General features: G+C 37.6%; 1 protein-coding gene across 23 annotated transcripts in view; it reads left to right on the top strand.

Annotated features, from left to right (window-relative positions):
• The window catches only part of LOC145680673 (uncharacterized), a 613,323-nt gene that overhangs the window by 309,127 nt on the left and 283,733 nt on the right, over positions 1-20,463 (top strand). Inside the window, exon 4 of one of the 23 annotated variants that reach the window (XM_081751514.1) lies at positions 18,030-18,070. The exons of 20 other annotated variants lie outside the window; for them this stretch is intronic. In XM_081751514.1, coding sequence (XP_081607640.1) covers positions 18,030-18,070 — 41 coding nt within the window. Of the gene's footprint in view, positions 1-8,400; positions 9,043-18,029; positions 18,415-20,463 lie in introns of those variants that run through there. 2 more of the 23 variants (XM_081751475.1, XM_081751486.1) reach the window with 2 other exon arrangements.

Here is a 20,463-nt window from a genome sequence, read left to right as displayed (position 1 = left end):
CGTGAATTCAACAGCGCAGGAGAATTTACAACTCCGGGCAAAAGTGACCAAATCGAAGTGATCGTGGGGAAAGTAAGTGCAGAAAATTAGATAATTTTGGGAGGGGTAGTGTGCGGAAGAAAATTAATGATTTTTATAGAAGAAACGAAGTACCAACGGTAGAAAAAATTGCTCGCACTATTGCTGAAGATGAAGAGTTGCCTATTGTAAGTAATACTACAACCCGAAACGTAATGAAGGAAATCGGTTTTAAATATGGACGTATAAAACACTCATCATCCATGATCGATAGGAAAGACATTTTCGCGAAATTAGGCGGTACAAGGAGGAGGGTATACATATTTATTATTTGAATGAAACTTGGATCAACGACGATTTTACTTTTAAAAAAAATATATAATAGAACTAATATATATAAATAATGGAATTAATAAAATAAATGTGGTGGAGTGATGTTCACTTTCCTTACGACTATGGACTGTGTACATGTATCACTGACTGGTGGTCGCGAACCTACTAGGCCCCGTGTAGGCATGTTACCAACAATCACTGATCCATTCACCAAACCAGTTGTCCCCGGAAAATGGAACTCAAATTTGCCCAAAGAAGATAATTCCCGAGCCTTTTCAATCACAACTCACAGATCGGCGTCCAGGCCTGCAGTCTGTGATCCGCAACCCCTCGTAAAAAACGTTGCAAACCACAAACTACAAACACAGGATGTTGACCTCCCAGTTATGATGACAATGAGGACTACGGAAAATCTTATGTTTGTATGTGTAATGGCCCTACCAGAAAAAAAAATCCACAATTTCCAAAACATTTTTTTTAGCGCAACGGAAAATTTAAAAAATCGTAATTTTCCTAATTTCTACACAATTCATGGACGAGGAACTAAATTGCCTGTCCGATCTTCAACACCGCTTTTGGCAAAAAGACAAAGAATAACAAGGAGAAGCGCTCGAATTGATTCTCTGATGACACAACAAAAAGATAACACCTTAAATCTCGACACATCAAAAGAAGCCGAACCAATGATAATATCTGGAATAAGCCTCAAACGAAACTGAAATATCTCTGCTCCAATGAGAAAATAATTGCTACGTAAACAAAGGGATGTGCCAAAAGACATCATGGCCGAATTTCAAAATGAAATTTTTGAAGATTTTTTTTTTTGTTTTCTTGCGAAAATTCTCTTGAAAATATTACAAAACCTATAAGAAATTAAAAAAAATATACACCTTTGAACTCACATAACATGATAATAATGACAAAATATGGAATATTAATAAAATATCACGTTATATGTAATTTTATGGAGACTACTTAAGTATGGTATTATTTTGACAGAATATTACAATTTAAAGCTAAACCCAAAACATAATAGTTATTTTAAAATAATTCTCAATTGTCTTTCCGAAGCTAATCATGAACTGGAATATACAGGGAGTTCCAAAATTTTACGGACCATGATACATTATACTTAAGTATAATGTAACAAGGAGCATACAGTACCTTATGTTTGGACAGACACCTCTGTAAAAAGTAGTAATGAGGCGTTTCTAGAAGGATTAATAACTGGATTTAAACCACCGTCGGGAAGAGGAGGAAGGTTGATTGTTGTGCACATTGGAAGTGAAGAGGGATTTGTGACTCATGCAGAATTAATATTTAGAGCGGAAAAGGGACATGGGGATTATCATCAAGAGATGGACAGTAGTAGATTCGAGGCTTGGTTTAAATCTGTTCTTCCAAAACTACGCCCAAATAGTGTAATTGTAATGGACAACGCACCATATCACACTGTTTTCGTTGAAAAGATTCCAAATTCAAAATAAAAAAAGAGGAAATTACACAATGGTTGGACGCCAAGAAAGCAGAGACGATTTCTGAAGAAGAAAGGCAACTCCTAACATAAACTTCGCAAATGCTGAAATGCGATCTCCTAGACGTTGTGAGAAAAGTTAAACATAAGTATATACAATATTAAGTGGATAAATTGGCTTGTAAGGCGGGACACAAAATTCTACGATTGCCATCAAGACATTGCGAGTTAAACCCTATCGAGAGTGTCTGGGCTGAAGTGAAAAGATATGTAACCGTTAAAAATAGCACGTTCAAATGCCGGATGTTGAAAATTTACTGACAGAGGGACTTCATAAAATAACAGCAGAAATGTGGAAATCCTATGTGTCGCATGCCATCGCAGAAGAGGAAATAGTGGAGAATGGATGGACTGACGGATGATATAGAACCTGTGATCATCCAAACTGGAAATGACTCCGATTCCGATGATATGGATGGAATTGAATAACTCCAGTAAATCGTAAGTTATCTGGCATTCTCTCTCTAGTTAATAGGGGACCAGGACAGTGATTCTGCGAGGCCCCCCCCCCTCCGCCCCTTGTAGGGTGTGTCATCCCAATTCTCAAAGTTCTCAAAAAACAATTGTCGCAACTTAACTTTGTGTGCTCAAAAATACATAGAAATCGTGCAAAACTCTATTTACACCCCCAAACTGAAAATCCTGGCTGAATCCCTACTCGGGAGAAGTTTTAACAACGTAACGTAGCGCTCGTTTTGCCAGGTCGCTGCTGCTTTATTCATTGCTAAGGTAGGAGTTGCGGTGCTTTGTTTAAAAAAAATGTGTGAGAGGGTAGCTGCTTGTGTTTCTGTTTACGATTGACCTTTTGCAGGTAGACATATGAACATAACTTCATTTCTTATCCTTTCTTACCTTAATCAATGAAAACGAATAAGCAAAATAGTGTCCATGCTCTCGGATTTTAATTGTGAGGATTCCAAATAAATCACGTGCGAATTTCCAATGCATTTATTCCTCTTGTTGTATCTTCATGAATTATTAAAAACAAATAGGCCAAGAAACTTATTTTTTGTTAGCAGCAGGAAATGCACAAGAAATCACCACTCCCTGAATATCAGCTGAGACCCAGAACAGCGCCAGTCGAAACAATTGGGGATTGAGAACCAACCAAGCAGACGATGCTTACCAACACACACAGACACAAAGGCTTCTCTGTGTAAAGGTTCGCGCGCCAACAATGTAGTAATGCGGTTGTGATCCGGCTCTCAAGTTAACATTGCGTTTAGTATAGTGGAGTCCAAACGGCTAATGAAATTGGAAAAATTCCACCATTTTAAATTGAAAACTACCTACTTCCAACAACTTTCTTGTGTGTCCCTTTTTCCTTCCATATCTATACTTATAACGGAGTTGGCCTGTCTCTGGAGTTTTGACACACCCGGCATTCTGATGAGAAAAGTGTTTGTGCAGGTATAGATAGGTTGGGCATAGACCATACCACTTAGCATTCGGTGGCTCTGCGTAATCAGTAGTTCAACCCACATTATGCTTTATTTTTTGTTTAATTATGCTTTATATTTTTCCAAATTATGCTTTATTATGCTTTATTGTTAATTTCAATCATTGTTTTACATTAATCCTGTATAATATATAATTAAATATCTTGATCTATTTATTAATATTTTATGCAACCAGTTTCTTTTCTTATTTAATGAACTTTCTATTTAGTGCACTGTAAAGAGATATGCTATACAGAGTCAGCTTTTTTTAACACTAGAATGCCCAACGGAACATTTTTGTTCCACCATTATCTTCATTGCAGTCCTTATCTATTAATTCCCGCACGATTCTTATTACATTCTGTGACTTTTAATCTTTTGAAAAGAGGATGCGATTGCGAGAAATTTACTTTCGTAGGAATTATAGATTTTTAGATATTACCACATACCCCTAGGAGTCCCGCGGAACAATTTTGTTCCACCATGCTTAGGTATATGAGAGATACATTATTACGCACATTTTATTCCCCCATTTTGTACACTGACGTTCATTATCCATCTTCAGTTTGCTTCCTGTCCCTCCCCTCAATGCGTTCTCTCCTTCCTCAACACTACCTATCCCTCGTTCACTTCCTCTCATCCGCCTACCCAGGAAAACAAAGGCTTTATATAGTGTTTCAAATTTTGCACACTAGAGGCGCTGTGTAATTAGCTTCGTTTCACGTGCCATAGTTGTGCAGCTAGTTTACGCGTTGATTTTTATAATTGAAGTGAAGTTTACGGTACATTGGTCGTGTGATTGTTGTGCAGCTAGTTTCAGTCGATTGTGGTATGTAATTGACAACTTTTTCGACATTTGTATTTGAAAATGTCACGAAAGAAAGGACTAAGCACGGAAGAGATGCTTCAAGTGTTTCGTGAGCTATCGGAGGGAGATTCGGGAGGTTTGTCAGACAGCAGCCTCAGCGGTGACGAGGACTTCATTCCTGTGTCGTCAAGTGATAGCAGTGTATCTCATGAATCATGCAGTGACCACATCCCTGACTCATGTTTCTCACATAAACGGGCCTGTGATGTACAAGGTGAGTGGCAACAGACCAAAAAAGTAGCAAAAGTGAGTGAGGGAAAGTGTTCTGATGAGACACAAATCTCAGAGTCTGTGACAGATGATGGTAGCGAATCCATGTCAGAAACTGTGCTTCCGGTTCAGCGTGTATGTAATGCAAGGGAACAATCCATTTTACAAATTGGTACGACAATTACTGCTCCAGATGGTACCCGTTGGGAGGTAGTATGTCCAGGTAATCCTGCAAGTGGTAGGATTGCTAAGCAAAATGTACTGAAAGAAAAACAAGGTCCGACATCACACGCGATACGCCAGATTGCTGATGACAGTGTTGCCAGTTCTGGGCGCCTAATAATTGATGATCCTATGTTGAATAGAATACGGACATACACAGAAAAAGAAGCACGCAGACAAACTGGAGAGGAAAGTTGGTCGATGACACTGGATGAGTTAGAAGCATTTATTGCAATAATGTACGTTCGTGGTGCTACAGGGACAAAAGTTTTCAAGGTACATTCCTTATGGTCCCAGATATGGAGTATACCCTTCTGCCAGAAGGCGATGTCCAGGAACAGGTTCTTGGAGATTCTGAGGTACTTAAGATTCGACGACAAGTCTACGAGACGCGCAAGATTGGAAACAAACAAATTTTGTCATATTTCAGAAATATGGTATAAGTTCGTGGAGAATTCACAGATGTGCTATGTGCCAGGCCAAGACATAACTGTGGATGAACAATTGTTCCGGTCGAAAGCGCGATGTTCTTTCACGCAGTATATGCCGTCCAAGCCCGATAAATATGAGCAAAAGTTTTGGGTAGCCGTGGACAATGATACAAAATATGTAATAAACGCCTTCCCCTACCTGGGCAAGGATGAGTTTCGTCCGGCAGGGGAAACACTTTCAGAATATGTTGCGATGAAACTAGTTCAGCCCTTCTTGAAGAAAGGAAGAAATGTCACGTGTGACAATTACTTTACTTCGGTAGGACTTGCTAACAGACTACGTTCTGCTTCTACTAGTCTAGTAGGAACTATGAATCGTTCACGTAGGGAGATTCCAGTTTCTGTGAAAAAATCAAAGGCTCCTTTACATTACACACAGCTGTTGCAACATGGACAAACTACCCTCACGGTTTACCAGGCAAAAGCGAAGACAAGTGTCATGATACTGAGCACAATGCATTCACAAGTGGAACTGCAACGAGATGGCAAGAAGAAACCTGAAACTGTTATATATTACAACAAGACAAAGAGTGGTGTAGATTCAGTTGACATGATGGCTCGCAAATATTCTGTGAAGCCTGTCAGCCGACGATGGCCTGTACACAATTTTTGTAACTTACTGGACCTGGTAGCAATTAATTCCTGAGTGCTGTTCAAGATGGTGACCGGAAAGGTCATTGAACGTCGCAAATTCATTTTACAACTTGCAGAGGAACTGGCAGAAAGGTACATGATAGGAAGTAATAGAGAGGAGAATCAGACACCGGGAACATCAACATTTTCCAGTTCTACGGAAACTACACGAAGGCGTTGTCAGGTACGCAAGAAGTGTAAAGTGGATTGTGGACGATCATGCAATGTGTGTACGTCTTGCAACAAGGTTGTATGCAAACAATGTACTGCGAAAGAAATGAAAACATTTGTATGTGTTGCATGTCATGCAAACTGATAATACTGTTTGCACCTTGAGGACGGTGGTGTAGCAATTCAAATGAACACTTTCCACAAAACTTTTTTTTTTTTCAATTTCTGTTAGGTTTTCCCGCATTTATTAGTTCAAAAAATATCATTCCTAGCAAACACTTTTTGTAATAAGAGCAGAAAACAAATAAATGCTCTGGAGCATATAGTTCAGATGTAACGTAAAATTTTCATACAAAATAAAAGCACTTGAACTTAATTCCATATATTCTTCACTCTATCCTACATCCCCCTCCCCCACTTCCCCTGCCTCACAACAATACGAGAATAATGTGATACGTCTCTGTTAAAGTTTTTAGTGGATTAAGGCATATAATATTAAGATTTTGAAAAATACATTTTATTTGCTATAGACTCGAAAGAAGTGGAACATTCTTGTTCCACTGGGTATTCTAGGTATGTCGGAAATGCGGGCATTCTAGTGTTAATCACTTGTGTGCGCCTTAGAGATACATACATACAGAAAGGGAAAGTAAAAGATGCCACCAAAAAGTGCTCAAGTTCAAGAAGTATACATAACAATATAGTGTGAAGTTCTTCTGTACTATTCATTGTTGGCGGAAAGTTTTCTTCATCTTTTCCTTTTTTTTTTCTCTACATCAAAGATTACACCGAAAAGTTTACAGAAATAAGAAAATAAGCTTTTCATTGTTGCATTGTTATTCTCAATGATTCTACAATGTAAATATTAGTTCTAAAAATAATAATACAGTACCAAAGTAAGGCTGTTGGTACCAGGTCATTTTTAAGTGGGTCTATAGAAAAAAATGCATTTGTCATTTAGTTCTTAGATAAGACCCTAATTATCACATATACATGATACCAGAAGCAGAATACACAGAATAAAACTAATAAGGGAAGGTCACGAACTGGCTCCACTGAGATCCGAACGAGACAATTGTGTTTGCATTTGATATGTTATAACTAGACTAATCTCAAAGTTGTAAGTGCCACCGGCCGGGATATAGTGAGTTAAAACATATTTTGTAATGTAAAAGCTGTTAGCTGACAGAATAATTTGAACCTGGTCATTTGTTCGGAAACGGTTGGGTAGATGAAAACTCGGCGAACGCGTATCCCATCATTTTCAAGGGCATTTTTGAGGAAAAAAGTTAGCCCTAGGGTCTCCAGCAGAGTCCCAGAGGGATCCAACTCAAAAGTTTCAAATAGCAAGGAGAGTTAAGTAGCACATCATTTGAAAGCTGTTATGAAAGGAAAGAAGATGGAACAAGTCTCGACTCTCTACGACAATACTATGCAACATGGCGGTGGGTCAAAATGTAAACAAAAACTTAAATTGAAAAGTCCATGGCCATCCCTATAAATTGGAAACGGTGAGGCAAATGTGAAAACAAGAAAGCACTTGTGGTATTATTTTCAAAGTATAACGATTTAAAGTAAAAACGTCTTGTCCCAGTGGCCCCAAGGGTCCCAGGCGGGGTCCAACTCAATAGTTTTGAAGGCAAGGGTGGTTAAGTAGCACATCGTTTGAAAGCTGTTGTGAAACGGAAGATGGAACACGTCTTGACTCTCTACGATAACCCTGTGTAAAATGAGAGAGGGTCCAAATGTACACATAAACTTAATTGAAAAGTCGACGTTCAGCTTGAATCCAAAATAGCCACTTAAAATCTATATCGAAAGTATAAGCACTCCAAACTACTGAAGCTAGGAAAAGCAAATTCGGCATGAATATTGATCAGTAAGCGTAAGTGACCGAAAAATACGAAATGTTCAAAAACGCGAGATCTTGAGTTCAAAATGCCACACTATGTATCAAACGCATGTCCAGCTCAAACCACTGGAGATGGAAAAGGGAAGTGTGGTATTTACGTTTATTGTCAATAGTAGATACCCACAAAAAAAAAAAAAAAAATCAAAGGCGTATCATCTGTAATCCAATATGGTTGCCATCGTGAGAAATGAGTTTGTATATAAATGCTGACAATTATGTTTCATCTGACAATCATGTTGCATCTTCACTCATTCGAACCGTTGAAATAGAGATCTACGAGTGACCCGACCGAAGTACAGAAGTCGTTGCCACCAAACGCTAGCTCTAACCGCCGCAGGAGACGATTGGAAGCATCATAGAATGAAGAGTACTATTGATTTCATTTTTTTTTTTTTACTGAGTTACCATTTCGATGTGTACTCGCTTTTATGTTTCTCTAACTCTACGATTTCGCTTTTATGTTACTCTATCTATCTCGTCTTAAGTTCTGCACATTAATGATTTAGTTTTAAAATTCATTCCTAAATACAAGAAATAGATATATATCAGTGACTTTATTTATTTTTCAGCTCAAGTCAAACGAGAGACCCAGTTGTGGTACGTCAAGGTAGGAGCCTTAAGAACATGTGTTCCTATTGCTTCAGAGTCTATAGTTGTTCCTCCGCATTGAAAGTGCATTTACGGACACATACCGGAGAAAAACCGTTCGTTTGTGATATATGTGGGAAAGCCTTCTGTCAAAAGACAAATTTGAAGTCCCATAGAATGATTCATACACCAGATAAACCGTTCTATTGTAAAATTTGTAGCAGAAGTTACGCCTTGCAAGAAGAGTTCGAGATTCATAGTCTCGTTCATCGTATTCCAACTGTTAGTGAAGAGAATGCAGATTAAGGAGTGCGTAGTAAAATAATACTGAAGGAACGTTGAAATAATTTAAATATTTCTTTTTAAATGTGCTGAGCGTTTAGATACAATTATTTGATAAAGATTCGGCTTTGTATACAATACGAATTTCGATTGGAGTATATTTTGAGTTGTAACTAAAAATGAGAACTTCATTTGTATGGTTGTTTGTTTAAGAGTAATTGTTGAACAAGAGTAAGTTAATAGCTGTTGGTTATATATTATGTGAATGTTGTTACTTACAGTATATATTTTGTGAGTAATAGTAGAGTAATAAACGATCAATAAAACTGTATCCTAGAGTTTCACCATGCATTTATTTGTTGTAGAATGATGTGTAAGTAAATAAAAATTCATGTTTTAACAGAGAGTGTGTCAAATACCTCAACACGCAAGCAATTAGAATGGTCGTGGTGAATAGATCCCGGATTTCTATGCACAAATCAACCACGAGTTGCATGAATATATTTTTTAAAAAAATATACTGTACACTAAAATATGCATTAAAAGTTTAACATGTGCACTGAAATTTACACAGAGAAAATAAAAGTTCGATTTCTTACAAAAATATCTTACCTTAATGACATCTGTTGCTATGAACTATGAATGCCTTCCGTAGATTTTCTTTTATAAATCATCTTCGTTTATCAATGAGAAAAGTTTTGTTTTAAAGACCGAAAAGTTCTTTTGTACATCAGCATAAGTCAGGGTCACTACGAAAGTTTTGAGATACGCATTGTTGTGGCACAGTATTTGAATTCCAACAATTGCGTTCGGTATTGGTATCTAGAGCGAAGAAGCGAAACAAGTTTCAACTCGCCTCGCTTATCGGCGTGGAAATATCGCCTTCACTTATTTGTTGATGTGAGCAGTATTCGGCTGTCTAGAATGGAGCGCGAAGGGAACATTTTCGGGGAATGATTCTTTACGATTTCAAAAATGGTAAGAACGAGGCACAAAGCCTTGACCGTTTGCAGGGGACATTTGGGGACCTTGCTTCTTCCCGTGCTACAATTTTTCGGTGGTTTGGTGAATTCAGAAGAGGCCGGACGTCCGGCAACAGTTGTGTCAGATGAAAACATTGCCGTTGTGGAACAAATGATTCGAAAAAATCCTCGAACAACTTTCAGGGACATTGAATCTACAGTGAACATTGGATCGCTAGCAGTAACAAAAATTCTTCATGATCATCTTCGGCTCAGGAAGGTTTCATCTCGTTGGCTGCCTCAAACTTTGACTGAACAGCAGAAGCGCATGCGTGTGTAATGGTGTGAAGAAATGCTTACAAAATTTGATGGAGGCAATTCTTGACGCGTCTCTGACATTGTTACTGGTGATGAGACTTGGATCTATCAATTTGACCCTCAAAATAAACGCCAGTCTACAGTTTGGATCTTTCCAGACGAAAATCCACCCACGAAAGTGAAGCGACCGCGAAGTGTGGGGAAAAAGATGGTTGCAACTTTCTTCTCCAAATCTGCCCATGTTGCAGCTGTTCCATTTGAAGAACAAAGGGCTGTTACTGCTCAGTGGTACACCACTGTCTGTCTAATAAATGCGTTCCAGAAGCTTCGGGAAGGACGTCCAAGAACTGGATTGCGTGGGATCCTGCTTCATCATGACAACGCGTCTGCACACACGGCCAACATCTCAATTAAGTTTTTAGAATTTACGGAGATCAAACTTATGACATCCGCCGTATAGCCCTGATCTGCCCCGTGTGATTTTTTCTGTTCCCCATGATTAAAGACCTATGCGTGGGAAGAGATTTTGCAGCCCTGAAGAAGCTGTAGTGGCTTACGAGAATGAACTTTCAACACTTGAAGAAAAAGACTGGCAAAACTGCTTCCAAAAGTGGTTTTCGAGTACAGTGTAATGGTGAACACTTTGAGAAAAGTAAGTGTTAAATTGATTTTAAAGTAAGTTATTTCACATCTCAAAACTTTCGTAGTGACCCTCGTAATTTGCCTAACATGAGAATACTCCAAACTATTGTTACGGGATTCCAACTGTCTGATAGTTTGAGGTATTCTTGAGAAGTGGTTGTGTATGTACATTAATGTTCAAAATTATTGTCTCATATCTATAACTGTCTTCTTGTAAGAATATAATTTGATAATGATTCTGCAGGGTACTTTTAATACTGATACTATGTGTATAATCGGGAAATGTATATTTGTGGTAAATTTCATACAAAAAGAATTATAAATACGAAAAATAGTTTGAATAAAACAAAATGTTGCTAAATGGACAAGAAAGTTTTATTTTCGTTTTATTCTTCTTATTTTCTGCTCTTTTGACACAAAATTTGCCACATACATGTCTTTGCCGATTATACACATACTAACATTATAAGAAATACCGGGCAAACTCGTTATCAAATTATGTTCCTACAACAACATATTTATAGACATGCGACAATAGTTTTGGACATGGGTGTACTTAATTTTGCTCTCAGTGCCATTGTAGATTAACATTTTGTGATAAATAGCGGATGCGTCCAGGGACGTACTGTAACTCAGGGGCACACTAGGAAAATACTTTCTAGGGGGTCCCACTGACATGTACGTACTGTCCCTCTCTGCCGACAAAAAAAAAAGTCAGGAAGTGTCACTCGGATCAAGTAATCTGAAAAGTCTTAAAATGCAGATTTAAAACCTTTTTAAAGCAATAATTTGTCCCCTGCCACTGACTGATCTGACGTAATGCCCAATCCTTCATTCTTCCTTTGCAATTGTACAATCATCTGCACCGGCTCGACTACTTTATATCTCCCACTAAAATAACAAAGCCGCACTTGTACCATAAACCTTTCATAGGCGCCCCTGGTGCATATAGAAATACATATATGAAGCATCAGAAGTTATTTATAATTTATACAAATGGAACACTTCTCCATTGTCCTGTATCAACAGTAAAATCGAAGGGGGGGTGAGTGAGGACTTGGCCCCGGGCGCTGATAGCAAGGGGGTGCCGAACGAGCAAGAAAAAAAAACAACTGTTGGAAATGAATACACAATGCGTCGCTTAGGAACTATTAGTGATCTTTTTTTCTTCCACTGACATAAAATGCTTCCAATTTGAAGGAATTTATTGGGATGATTTCACCATCAACTACTTGTATCGCCATGCTTTTTTTGTGCGTACGTATCATGTTGTGTAATATTTTTATCTATCTACATACATAGAATCATACACATATTATGTATACCTAGGTATATATGTGTGTGTCAGTGTATTTTTAATATGATAATTAATAATAAGTAGCTTTAAATCCAGAATTTTCATTCATTAAGAAATTAAGTAATTACTATAATTTTAAACATATGTAGTAGGCAAACTACATTTTGAATTTTAAATGCAAACATTAAACATACTCTTCACCTCCACTCAGAAATTCGCAAAGACTCCTTCTGAATTTCCGTTACATTTGACAAAATACTGTTTACCGCAAAATAATCGAAATTAAAAAGCTGTTTTTGTGGTCACATACAGAATAAAATTTTAATAGTTTACAATTATTACTGGATATTGATGGTGTCACCCATTTCGAACATTTTAAAACCACATAGTTTCTAATGTATTGAAATTTTATTTATTATATATAGTATGAAACGCAAATAGTTGTAAATGTCCATAACTGTTCTCCAAGTGGATTTGTGTGCAACCAAATGTAGTTTTTTCAAGTATAACAAACCAAAATAAACCACTTAAAAAAAGCACTTACTAGGGAAGTACATGAAGTGGTACGCGCGGATCTGCAAGTGTTATATATGGTTGGAAAGGTCACACCGAGTATATCTCACATGTGAAATATCTCGCTTGAATGGGGCCGGAAGGGGGCGTAGCGATTATTTGAAGATCCAGAACAACGCACGCTCCGAAACATTGGGAAACCTAGACAAAATAGGAAGCTACGATGTAATTGTTTTGAGACGTGGTATATATAGGTTTGAAAGGTAGCTGAATACGAATCTTACATCAAATGTTTACAAATCAAAATGGCAAATCCAACATGGCGGACACTACAGAGAAAATATGGATCTGAAATTGGGTATATTATATAGAGACACTCAACGTCGCTATGTATAAATCGGATATCAAAAGTTTAAAATGCAAAATGGCGGATCCAATATGGCAGACAAAATGCAAAACACTGCTATGGAACTGAAAGCAAGTAGGTAGAAGTTTTCGTGGTCGTGGAGTACGAATGCAATGTTAAAAGTGCAAAATGTAATATGACGCATCCCATATGGCAAACAAAATGTGCAAAACTACAGAATGGACGTATGTGTATCGAGACGAACCTTGGCTCTGTCTCTACCTCGTCCAATTTAGAAAAGCACATCACTGTTTCGAATTAGAGACGAGACAGTGACAAGATCAAAACTAGTCTCGAGGTCAGTATATCCCTACTACGGAGAGTGGACATTTGTCATACATATTACACATTTGTACGTCTGTCATCACAAGTGTACACGGCATAATGTGAAACCGGAAAGACAGTTATGGAAACATAATTGTTTTAAACGGGGACTTTTCACTGTCATTGTTCGGATCTTCAGATGGTATCTGCCAATAATCGCAACGTACTCTACAGGGGTCATTCAAGCGAGATGTTACAGATGTAAAGTGTAGTCGATGTGAGCTTTTCAACGATATGTAACATGCCGATCCCCGCGTATCTCTTAGGAGCGAGGGGTGGAGTTGGTAGTAAAATAATTATTGTCGTTGATTTAATCTGTCTGTATCATAAAACTTCCATATGCACTAAGAAACCTGCCCTGCATTCTGTGTTTCAGTTTTGGCATGGTTATATAGCAAAACATGCTTCCTGTTTATTGTAAAACATCATCTGCCCCTACTTGGCCCATTATGTACTATAGATATTTTTCTACTACATACCTAAGAATAACATGTCCATTCTGTATATTTTTTTTTTTTTATTTTTCGTCCGCCACATTGGATCCATCATATTGCATTTTGCACTTTTAACATTGAATTCCTTCTCAGCGACATCGAAGACCTCTACCTACCAGCTTTCAGTTAAATAGCAGAGTTTTTCATTTTGTCCGCCATTTTGAATTTTACACTTTTGGTATCTGATTCATACATAGTAACATGGAATATCTTTATATACCTAATTGCAAATCCAAGGCTTGCTTTTTTTTTATTTTGTGGCCGCCATGTTGGATCAGCCATTTTGATTTGTAAACATTTAATGTCAGATTGGTATTCAGCTACGTTTCAAACCTATGTATACTACGTCTCAAAAAATTACATCATATCTTCCTATTTTGTCCAAGTTTTCCAGTATTTCGGATTGTGACTTTTTTCTGATCTTCAAATAGTCGCCACGATCCCTACAGGCCTCATTCAAGCGAGATATTTCACATGTGAGGTGTACTCAGTGTAACCTTTTCAACGATGTATAACATATGCAGATTCTCTCGTACTACTACTAGTACTTCCCTAGTTAGTATTTGTAAAGAATACTAATGATTACTTTTGGCTATTGCAATGGTCTGTCCAAGCAATTTCATAAAAATTTATCGTAGCATAACGACAAAATCTGCTTCTCTTATGTGAAAAAAATAAAAGAAAAAAAATTGACGAGGTGAGTGTAGGGGAGGGGAGCGCCCAATTCTACTTCGTCCCTAGCGCCGAAATCTCCAGCTACGGCTCTGATTGACAGCAACCAAGGGGACCCCAAAAATTTTTTAAATTGCTGAAAACTTTTTTTACCGTACAAGTCAAAACAAAAGCATGACATGAGTCACTCCTAGATAATTCATGGACCCTTTTGAACATGTTGAAAGAGGGTCCATCATAAAAGTTTTGGTGGGCCCCCATTATATTTCCCGTTCCAGGGCCCTCAATGATCTTAATCCAGCCCTGAATATTTTTTTATACAGAAAACAATGGTGCTGTAAAATGTAAATTATTATTTAATTCCAAGTTATTGCATCATTTGAGATTTCAATTTAGCAGAATACTTCAATATTACCAAAAGTATAAAGCAAAGCGGAAAATCAAGAACTTTTCAAGGGTTGAATTACGAAAAATGTAAAAGACTGTTTTCGCAACATCGTGGGTTGGCAACGCTGCTCTGGGATTAGCTGACTGTATTGCCGAAACTCAACGTGTTATCGTCCTTCGTTCTCTTCCATATGCGAGAAATGCGTGACGTGCGCCTTTTTGTTCATATACTTACGGTACGAGGCGGAGGGCCCACTAAAAAGATTCACCGTCCAGCGCTCACCGGGAAATTTCCCGGTTTCCCGCCTTTCCAGTACGGCCTTGGTTGCGTCATTTGATTTTAGTGAGTCTACAACTATCTTTACTTAATTTAAGTTATCTGCAAAATGCAATACAGCTTTCAACCACTAGCCCCATCGTTTTGAAACTGGTTGCGGAGGTAGCGGAACGACTTCTGCAACTTCGCAAAAGATATATACGCGCGATGGAGCTATCAGAAATACTTTTTACATTTGATACAAGCACGCGTACTTCCGGATATTGACATCTGTTTCTCCCGCGCAATGAAGACCGTGCGTTGCGCAAGACAAGTCAGGTGAATTAATTTCGTATACAACACTTTCAGACCAGATACTGCTTTGACAATGTATGGAGCTGTGTTAGTAACGAATAGTAACACGTTGTCATACTGGATGCAATCTGGCCTAAACAAAGTTAAAGAATTTAGACAATTGAGGAAGGATTGACTTTCACTAACACTCTATATCCAGTATCCGTGTGCGTGGGTTTCCTCGGGGTTCTCCCGTTTCCTCCCACTGTCTTCATTCCACCATTTGATTCATTTCACATCATCACTGACTCCTTTAGCCTCACCGGCATAACCGTGGAACGTAAAACTCCAAAATTTCATTTCAGTTTTTCGATATTCAGTGTGTAAGGTTTACTATACGCTTTCATTGCGCCAACAGCAGCATTACAAACACAACTTCCTGCCGCGTCAGTTATCTCATTGATATACACTCATACGTTTTCATGCTTCAATACTTCCCGAATTTCTCCAATGACTTCATGAAAATACACAGGCACACAGTTTTTACGTAGCGTCGATTAATCAGGCACCTTTTTACCCGTGTATTTTTCAAGGAAACCTCGTAGATTACCATTGCTTAGTTTCCACAAAGGAATATTGGTTTGGGTCGGGTCCCAATTAAGTCCATTTCTCTAGTGAACCCAAGGGAGGAGGCGAGAAGAATTTTCCTAGCAAATGTGAGATTAACAGTCCTCTTGCATTGTAAAATATATTTTTGAGACGAAACAGCTCGTTTACTATATCCTTTCAAGACGAGACGAACCAAAATCTTGTCTTAGCGGCAACATTACATCTCTGTGCTGAAAGGAATGTTAAACTTCAAACAAACGTTTACTATATTGTGGGGAATAAATAAATAAATAAATATCGTATGGGTAAGAGTGACATACATGCACAAAGTTGAATGGTCCTATACACACTACAAAAGTTACATTAAAAAAAAAAAAAAGTTCTTGAAACTCATTTCATTCGTACTTTTAACAATCTGTAATAATTGAAAAATGACTTTGAAAAACTGCACTACAATACAAAACACTGCATCGTATCGTATTGGTATTCCATTTCTCACTTTCTGTTGCATCGCAGAGGAAGTAGTAAGAAGAGAGAATTTTCATCTGGCAAGAAAGGGCCTCCGTAAAACAAAACCGCTCCAATCACTTGCTTCTAAAATGCAGCAAAATTGTTTTCTGGAAAAACAGGGGAAGAAAAACAACTCAAAGATTTTATATGTTAATGGTATCGTATTGCGGAAACTGGAGAAAAAAAAAAAAACACGAGGGAAGTCAAACCAGGGTCATATTTATAGCTCTTTATTCTATGTAGAAGAGAAATAAACAGAAATAAATGCACATTATCCAGTTTTCCGATATTCAAGCGAAGGAAAAAACACGCATCTCCCAGATTCTGTTACTTTACGTACTATAATGAAAAAATTATGGCACGTGGTATAAGACTAGAAATTAAGGTATTTGTGTTATAATTATGGTACAGCTGACAGCTCTGCTTCCAGCCTATTATAGTATATTTCATGCGTCCACTTGCCCACTTGCTCAATAACTGGTTTCGGTTATATTTGAAAATAATAATAAAGGTCCCTAGCTTCTTCCTTAGCTACCCCAGCCCTTAAAGTACCCAGGTACAATCTATGGAAGAGCGTGAGAAGTTACCAAAATTCTTGCGAGGGATCATTGGTGAAAATAGATGTCTCCTGGTATTAGGGATGCGCACGAGACGAGTCGAGACAAGATTTTCCTGACAAAATTCGAGTCGAGACACGGCTCTTCCAATAGAGAAATATACATTTTTCGAGTCGAGACCACTTTTACAGCACTTTTGGAGACGAGACAGCCACAAATCTTGTCTCGCGCGCATCCCTACCTGGTATACAAGAAATACACACGAAAAGGACTCAGATATTTAAATGCTTCATCACGAACAATCGCAATAAAATTTCTGCTGTTTCTTTGAAAATGCTGTCGTAAAACAATTTCGACAGAATTCAATAATACATATAGACCAATTGTGAAATTGTGTTATGAAGTGAAATAACCTGATATCTAGTAATTTGTTAAATAACAAATCCTTTTACATTACGATGAATTGTTGATTCATGTCATCAACAATGTATGCGTGTGTCTTGAATAAGGTTAAACATTGCTTAGAAAATACGTGGAAATTTGAATTAGTTCTGTTTCTATTTTTGGCCGTACCTTCTTCCTGAGATAATGTGGTACATTAAGTTATCAATGCATGGGCATAGGCAAGACATGACTAAAAGTTATTTGAACTTTACAATGTTGTGTAAAATATGCCATTTCAAAAGTAAAGTTTGAATTTTGGCTGTTTGGATGCACCCACAAGATAAAATTTTATTTATAACAGAATCAATATGGTTCTAGGAAAACTTCACCTACCGAAGTGTCTGGATTGTTCAAGCGGTGCTGAATATCTTTTGTGTTTTACAGGGATGAAATGTGTGATTGAATTTTTAGATTAGCAGTTTAACAGTCGATTAATTTTCTTGAGTACCAGTTTAAAGGTGAGTGTCTTAATCTATAAACTTTGTTGCTGTTGTGAAATATTACACGTTTATTCAAATACATTTTATTTTGAATTCTTGAAGTAGCTTTTTGTAAGAATAATTTTGCACTTCGCAATATATTATAATATCAGTATTGGAAATATAGTAGATATTATGTAATAGTATTTTATGCTTATTTACAGGTGGGATAAAAATGATTCCAATCTAAATGGAAATACGTCAGGTAAGAAATTGGTCGCTGATTATCTTGCTCAGCTTAAAGCAAATGAACGAAGCCAAACGGGCAACAAGAAAAATTTTTTCTGTAAAGTGTGTGGAAAAGGATTTGGCTTGAAAGGTAGTCTGAAGACTCACCTTGTTGTTCACACAGGAGAGAAACCATTTTCATGTCCTGTTTGCGGGAGAGGCTTTAATTTGAAAGGTAATTTGAAAACTCATTTGAAAGTGCATACTCCAGACAAGCCATTTTACTGTAAAGACTGTGGAAGAAGTTTTGCATTGGAAGAAGAATATAATGTTCATAGTATCGTTCATAATCTAACAAACGTGTAATAATTTAGCACGAACTATTTTTTCAATGTTTTCTGCACAGCGTGTTTATTGTTTTATAGATTAAAAAAAAAAATAACATGGCAGTTTAACCCTCCGTGGTCACACTTATTTTTTTGTGACACGGAGGTCACACTGGGGTCCACAGGACCCCACCACCTTTTTTTTATCTTGTTTAATTTTTTAAATATATTTTTGCAATTTTTTTGTTTTTACTGTTCTGTGGTACGTTCTATTTACCATAAGCAATATTTTTGCACTTATAAGCGATTTGGTTACTTTTATTACAGTTTTCATTAATAGTCAGAAGGAAATATACGTTTTTTCACTTTATAAAAAAAAAAAAAAAAAGAATCTCAAACTTTAGAGATCATTTGTAATAAAATATATGCATATTATACACCAACATAACAAACACGTGTTATACAAAATATGGAAGAAAAAACTCCCATACATTATCTTACGAAGAACGGTAAAATTAACCTTTTCAGGACCGACAGGGATTTCAAAAAAATCACAGACCTTTACGTTGGCGGCCCTAGTGCCCCTTCTAATTGTCACAGAGACACAAACTATACCTCCTTGCAAAGCTTATGTAACACAGACTTCAATCAGGTAATATTTGTACCACCCGTGCCAAACCCTTAGTAGAAGAAGAAGAAGAAGAAGAATATTTTTAAAAACGAGAATTTATTTGTTTGTGGAAATTTGTGAAAGGCTGGCAACATTGTTACTTGTCGCACGGAGGAAAAAATTCACATGTACGCCAGACATTGGGTACAATCACGTCAAAAAATGAAGGGCGAAAATTCAATAGCAAGTGAGAAAAAATTCCGAACGTGTTTCCTAAGAGAATCATCCTGTACATATTTTTATGAAAGATTTTGGTCCACCCTGACGTTAGCTGCCCTAGGTACGACCCTAATTGTCACAGAGATATAAACCATACCTATTGGAAAGCTCATGGAACACAGATTTCAACGAGGTAACTTGTGTCCCCGTGCGTGCGACAAATAACAGTGTTGGCAGCGTCCCACAATTTTCAGGTGTAAAAAATAAACACTGAAAAAGGGTAAATTCAGTATCCCTCTGATTAATCCCTTTCAAGCCCAATGGCCGTAAACGGTATCACTAGTTAATATGTTCATTTATCTTTGTTGATGCCACTTTTTACGCTTGTAGCTCGTTTGGGGAGAGAGTTGAGTTGAGTTGATTTTATCGTCCCGTTCAGCAGCGAGGCTATATGAGACGTGGACCTACTGATTAACGTGGAATCCGAACCACATGAGCTCCCGCCGGGAATCGAACCCGGGTCTCCCGCGCCCGTTTGGGGAGAGAGTTTCTCCCCTAAATGCTGAGGGAGAGGGGAACTGAAACATCCAATTTTCCCCCTACCTTTCCGTTGAGAGACCCTTGATATGGATGAAATACACACCATTGGAACGTTTTATCCCTCCTGTAAAGATAGACACCTAAATCATCTCTCTACGTTAATCAGGAGCCGAACTACGGAATTTAAACTACTGGCTCAGCGCCTTGAGCCGTTGGTCCTGAAAAGGTTAACGCTTTGGTAATTTAAGAAAATGCTAAAATCTTCTATACCACTGTCATCATCATTATTGGCAAGCAAAAGTTCAAGTATTTCATCTTCTTTTAACTTACTCTGAGCCATATTTCATGAATAGAAATGTCAGAAATAAAGGAAAATGGGTGGAATTAGAAAGCGAACAAAATAAACAAACGCTTACGTGCCGGTCCCACTGTGGTATGTTGGACCCTAAACACACTTCACAACCATGTTGTATAGCACACAGCTCGCAATTGAGGCAGTTTACCAGCCATAACAACAGGCAGTGTTACCAATTGAATTTACATGGATAGAAAAGTTTTCAAAAAAGAAACAAATCAAAAATTAATTTATCTGGGGTCTGTTAGACTCCAGAGTGACCACGGAGGGTTAAGTATAGAGTAGTGTATGAAGCTTTATCATCCTGAAGTCTGCGTAAAGAAATGTTTTTCCATGGAAAGAAATGTTTTTCGCGTGGACTAGGTTACGAGTATTGACTT

The sequence above is a fragment of the Thermobia domestica genome, chromosome 3 (assembly GCF_964235325.1).
Source record: "Thermobia domestica chromosome 3, izTheDome1.hap1.1, whole genome shotgun sequence".
NCBI lineage: Eukaryota > Metazoa > Arthropoda > Insecta > Zygentoma > Lepismatidae > Thermobia > Thermobia domestica.
Note: the sequence above shows the minus strand (reverse complement) of the source record. Positions and strands in the feature narration are given on the sequence as shown.